Below are 6,000 nucleotides of genomic sequence, written 5' to 3'. Positions count from 1 at the left end.
TGTTCTGTATGGGATGTTCGAGTACAATGATTGAAGCTACAGTGAAGCCAGGGTTCTGTGCACTAGCACTTTGAATAATTAGTAATGGGATGAGGTAGGGAAAGTAGAGGGAGAAATGGCTTGAGATGCCTGATACTGGATGTAAGGCATTAGCCATCTTAGGGCAGAAATTTCATAAAGAGGTAGCATAAAGTCAGAGAGCATGGCTGAGTCCATTCCATTCTTCCAAGATCAGGAGCATGTGTAGCAGGTAGAGGGTTGGATGACGGAAATGGAGAGAGCCCTGGATATGACAGCTCTACACCAGGAGACGTTCTGCAGTTCATGGTCCAAAAGTCAAGGGTCAGCTGGACAGGCTGCATCCCCACCAGAGAAGTCTCAAATGTTCATTGTCAAGATGATGAACTGAAAATAAAAAGAAAGAAACAGCTAGGGCCTGTCATCTCTCCATTTCCCTAGCAGCCTCAGGAATGTCCCAAGTTTGTTGATGTCACAGGAGATCCGCCATCTGATTGTTTTGCCTACAGACATAGACTTCTGCCTCAACATGAAACCTTTTTAAAAAGTTAATTAATTTGCAGCACTTTATGTTTTCCAGAGGTTCTGAGCACCTTCTGAGTGAGCTCAGGTCAAGGGCAGATTGTGTGAGAGAGAGAGAGAGAAATGTGCTTTCTCCCTGTTGAAGCAGACAGCCTCCCTGAGGCACCGTGGGCAGGGCAGCGTAAAGGCCCTTTTCCTCTTTGGTGAGGGGTCCCCCCACCTTGAGGAAAGAGGTGATCCTCCATCACAGAGGGGCTTCAGGAAAGGGAAGCAGGCTCTGTGTCTGGGGCTCTTTACAAATGAACTGGTGGGGAAGTAGCATGAAGTTCCTCCTCATCTCTATCCTGAGTCTGTCCTGCCTCTTCCTCCTCACCAGCTTTCTTACCACAACATGGTGACTTGGGGGAACAAGATTATGTGGGACAGATTTTTCTCTCCCCTGTGCCCTCCTTCTTGGCCACAGCCTGTGCCCAGGCCAGGGTTATGAGAGGCTGGCTGGAGGAAGACACACAGGCTCTATTGGCAGAGTCACTGCAGGTGAGGCCAACTCAGGTAGAGGAAGGCTCTGATTGTTTCCTAGATGGAGGGGAGGGGGCGTTCAAACAGTAGCCCTTGAACTTGGCCGCACACTGGACTCACCAGGGGAATTTAAAAAATAACAATGCTTGGGTCCCACCCATAGAGAGTTGGGGTTAGTTGGTCTTGGGCATGTCCAGGCCAATGGCGGGGGTGAGGGGGGGGGTGGTTAAAATCTCCCCAGGTGATGCTAATGTGCAGCCAGAGTTGAGGATGGCAGGGTTAAAGGGAGAGGGAGAAGGAGAGGACTCAGAAGACTTTTCCTGTTGTCTTGGAGAGTGATAACTATGGGATGGGGCAAGAGCTTACAGCAAGTGACTTGGGTCTGTTGAAGTGAGAGGGGACAGGATAAGGAGCTCATTCCAGCCCCCACACCTGCGGACACTTGGGTTGAAAGTGACACCTTGAACCTGAAGCAGCGGAATGCTTCCTCCATGATTCTAGTATTTTTGGGCCTTTGACCGACTAAGAGGCTACTGAATACCAAACCTCCCTTGCACTACGGACAGGTGTCAACTCTCACACTTTCTTCACGCTTATTAGTGGCAACACCTTGAAGTAAATGAGAAATAAAGGTGGGTCTAGGGGTCCCTCTTATTTTCACAAGGGACTAATTTGAGTACAAATATCTTTCTTTGGAATCCTGGGGTATTTTATACAGTTATAAATCAGAGGAATTATATTTATTGAATGTGTTGTAGATGATAAGGTGAGAGAGAATACTAGAAAAGAAAAATGTCCAGTGTCTGTTCTCAATGAAATTATAATGTATCCAGGGATCTGAGATACACATATGAGAAAATTAGTGAAAAGTCAACATAAATTGCCAAATTACATGATATTATTATAATCCAAACTTTTGGTGTAAGATTAAGGCCTAGAGCTCTTTCTGCCAATGGTAAACTGAGGCACAGAGCAGTTGATTGACTAGACTCAGAGCACAAGGAGAGGAGTCATCCCATCTGCTATCTAATACACGCTGTCATCCTTCTTAATCTTGGAAAAGGCAATAAAATGGTACCCAAATCCAAAGTTGCCACTGACTTTGGAAAACAGACGCTGTGTGTGGTGTGAGCATGGAAATGGGTGGGCAGAGAAAGGACTCAGAGATGGGGAAGGAGACACAGGCTGCCTGGCTGTACCTCCCTAGGTCGGAGGGAAAGCAGAGCTGGACAGAAAGGCACAGGGAGAGAAATAAAAACACGGGAAATAAAGATCATGGGAACCACTGAAGGAAAGCACCCAGAGTTTTCCCCTTTGCCTTCAGGCAGAATGTCTAAGCAGTGTTCTCAAACTTTAATGTATTTAGGAACCGCTGGGGATCCTGATAAAACGAGATCTGATTCAGCAGGTCTGGGATGGCGCCTGACTCTGCATTTCTTTGTTCTTTCTTTTACTTTTTATTTTATTCATTTATTTAATTGAGTTATAACTGATGTGTTGTGTAAGTTTAAGGTGTAAGTTAAGTGTTGATTTGATCCATTTATATGTTGCAATGTGATTACCACTGCAGCCTTAGTTAACACCTCCCTCATGTCAAATAATTATCACTTCTTTTTGGGATGAGAAGAATTAAGATCTAGTCTCTTAGCAACTTTGAAGTTTAGAACACAGGATCGTTGGCTACCATCACTGTATGGCGCTCTGCATTTCTAACAAGCTCCCCTATGTGATGCCTATGCGGCTGCTGCCTGACCACAATGAGGAGTGGGGAGAGGGCCATCCTCACCTGGGATGCCTCTTTCGAGCCTCTGAAACTCTGACCCATGCTCTCTCCTCCATCATTTTTGCTGGAATCAGCCCCTGTAACTGGTGAAAGTGGTGTATTTCTCAGGGTTTTTGAGGTGTACATACATGCACACACACATACCCCTCAAGAATCATGAGACCCACAGGACAACATGAGCAAGGGGAATGAATAAATTGGAAGCTAGAAGGCAGGCAGGCTGAGGGGCCCACGTGGCAGAAGGAAGAGAAGAATAAGGAGGCAGCGTTTGCTTGCTCACTCTCTTCCAGGTGATTAATCTCTCTGTGCCTCAGTTTCCACATCTGCAAAATGAGGATACTATTAATCCTCAGCCCACAGGACTATAGTAATGATTACATTGACTGCTAAATGAATAGTACTTCAAAAATATTAGCAATCTTATTGTTGTTATTATCCCCTGGCTAAATGTTAACCTCCACACGCAATCATGATTCAGCAAACGTTTACGGAGCGTGGGCTCTGCCTAGCTCTGGCGGGGTCCCTGAGCGGAAGGTGTGACTTGGTCCTACCTCGTTTATGTTGAGATGAATGAACTCCTTGTTCTTGGTGCTGAGGGCCTGGAACACCCCTAATAGGAGAGACAGGAGGAAAGCATCATGTAGGGAGAGTCCTTCTACAGGTTCAGTTATCTTCCCACGACCGAGGGGCCTTCCCCGGAGCCTGTGGAGGAGCTGCTCCATCTGGTGGTAGCAAGGATCTTCTAGAATGGCAGGCCAGACTCAGGCCCACTGAGTGGGAATTGCTCTTACCTGGTGGAAGCCTCTAGAATCTCTGTGATGGCAGAACCCAGTGGCTTTAGCACTGGGTGGCTTGTGCAATCATCTACAATATACCAGTCAGCCAGCCAGCTCCTGGAGCCACAACATCTCCCCTATCTTGACTTTTAGGGGCTACAGATCCCTTGCAATCCATGGACGTTCTCCCCAGAAAAAAAGCACATGTATGTAGAGTTTTGCATGAATCTTGAAAGCTGTTCAATCTCTATGAATCCCCTGTGAGAAGGTAAGCATGGAGGGGTTCCCACAGGTGGGCAGAGCCAGGGTAGGAGAGCGAGCCAGTCTGAGCTGGACGCCATGTCTACAACACCGAAGAATCAGAGACAATTGTTTTCCTCTCTGGGCCTCCCCATCTGAGTCGAAGTGGTGGAGCCAATCAACCCTCGCCTCGCCTGAGAGTCACCCAGGGAGCTTTAAAAATACAACAAAAAGGGGGAGAGGACTGTCACAGAACAAAAGAGACAGAACCCAACAGCCAAATGCAGTGGTGATCCTGGCACAACCAGGCAAATGTGAAAGATGGCCTGGGGAATTTCAGCACGGACCTGTCTCAGACGATGCGAGGACTTACTGAGAATTTAGTTAGGGTGCAAACGGCATGACGATTATGCTAAAAACAAGTCTATCTGTTAGAGATATTTACAGATAAAAGGACTGAATTTCTGAGATCTATTATTAAGTAATTCAGGGAAAAAAATGTGTTAGGGGAACAAATGAAAATGATTAACAAGATGATAATTGTTGAGGCTGGGTAGAAGGCCCTGGAAGCACCTGGGGAATGTTATAAACACTGATGCTGTGTGTCACCCCCTAGATTCTGATTTAATTGGTCTACTGTGCAGCCTGGTCATCAAATTTTTTTTTTTTTTTGAGGAAGATTAGCCCTGAGCTAACATGTGCTGTCAATCCTCCTCTTTTTGCTGAGGAAGACTGGCCCTGAGCTAACATCTGTGCCCATCTTCCTCCACTTTATATGTGGGACGCCTGCCACAGCATGGCTTGACAAGTGGTGCTATGTCCACATCCAGGATCTGAACCAGCAGACCCCCAGCCATCAAAGCGGAATGTGTGGACTTAACCAATGTGCCACCGGGCTGGCCCCATCAAAATTTTTTGAAGCTTTCCCAGGGATTGCAATGTGTGGCAACATTTGTGTGTGTGTGTGTGAGGAAGATTGGCTCTGAGCTAACATCTGTTGCAAATCTTCCTCTTTTTGCTTGAGGAAGATTGCCGTTGAGATAACATGTATGCCAATCTTCCTCTATTTTATGTGGGATGCCGCCATAGCGTGGCTTGAGCAGTGCTAGGTCTGGAGCCGGGATCCAAACCTGCGAACTTGCAAACCCCAGATGGTGGAAGCAGAGCTCGTGAACTTAACCACTACGCCACTGGGTCAGCCCCAATGTTTGGCAACATTTGAGAAGCACTGGTGGAGGACACGTGAGGACTGATTATTCTTCTTTATACTTCATGTATCATTCAAAATTTCCAGAATAAAAAATTAAAATAATCCTGGGGTAAAGCCCCAGCCTTGGTATTTTTCAATCTTCTCCAGATGGTGAATCTAATGTGAGGACCCCAGAGTAGATAACATTAAGCCTAAAGCACCTTCTCCCTGACATTCCTCGATTATAAGAACAAGCTGAGAACACCCTGGAGGGAAGGATTGGTCCTGAGGGGGTTTAGATAGGAAAAGGGCCGTGAGAGAAGAGAAGCCGTCAGATCTCATCATTTCTAGGTCCGTCTGACCACCCTGTAAGTAATCAGTGACTCTCTCAGCAGCGTCTTTCTGAAGTTCACCTCTCACCAGCTACTGGTAACCACCCTAGAGAAAGTCCACTCTCCTGGCTTGACGTGCAAGGCCTTCAGGACCTGCTTACCTCTGAAACTGGCATTATCAGTCACCACGTATGCCTTGCTTTCCTCTCAGTACGGCTCTCCTGGCGCTCCTAGTCTAGTGGAGACAGGCTTCAGACAAGTGACTATGGATATGTGTTCTAAGTGTCACAAAAGAAGCAGAGGGAGCTCTAGCACCGTGGAACTGAGGAGCACAGCCCCTGCCTTGGTTTACCAAGTGCTCTGAAGTCACCTACCAAACATACTTTAGAAAACGCCAAGCAAGACTGGCTCCATAATTTGTGGGGCCCAGGGCAAGATGGAAATACGGGGCCCCTTGTTCAGAAATTGCGAAAATTCAAGATGGTGACCCAGGAATGTTAAATCAGACATGGGTGTCCTTGGGGGTGCGGGGCCTCGTGTGCCTGCACAGATGGCACTCCCATGGCAGCTGCCCTGGTTCTGAGTTACAGGCCCCTGGATGGGCTTCATTCAGCTTCAACT

General features: G+C 47.1%; 1 protein-coding gene across 1 annotated transcript in view; it reads right to left on the bottom strand.

Moving 5' to 3' along the window:
* Positions 1–378: 378 nt before the first annotated feature.
* Positions 379–6,000, bottom strand: part of CAPN9 (calpain 9) — a 45,350-nt gene continuing 39,728 nt past the window's right edge. Inside the window, exons 19-20 of the mRNA XM_046654993.1 lie at positions 3,394–3,452; positions 379–405 (exon numbers count right to left, since the gene is read on the bottom strand). Coding sequence (XP_046510949.1) covers positions 379–405; positions 3,394–3,452 — 86 coding nt within the window. The remainder of the gene's footprint in view (positions 406–3,393; positions 3,453–6,000) is intronic.

The sequence above is a fragment of the Equus quagga genome, chromosome 2, assembly GCF_021613505.1.
Source record: "Equus quagga isolate Etosha38 chromosome 2, UCLA_HA_Equagga_1.0, whole genome shotgun sequence".
Classification (NCBI taxonomy): domain Eukaryota; kingdom Metazoa; phylum Chordata; class Mammalia; order Perissodactyla; family Equidae; genus Equus; species Equus quagga.
This window is presented reverse-complemented; position numbering and strand designations above follow the sequence as displayed.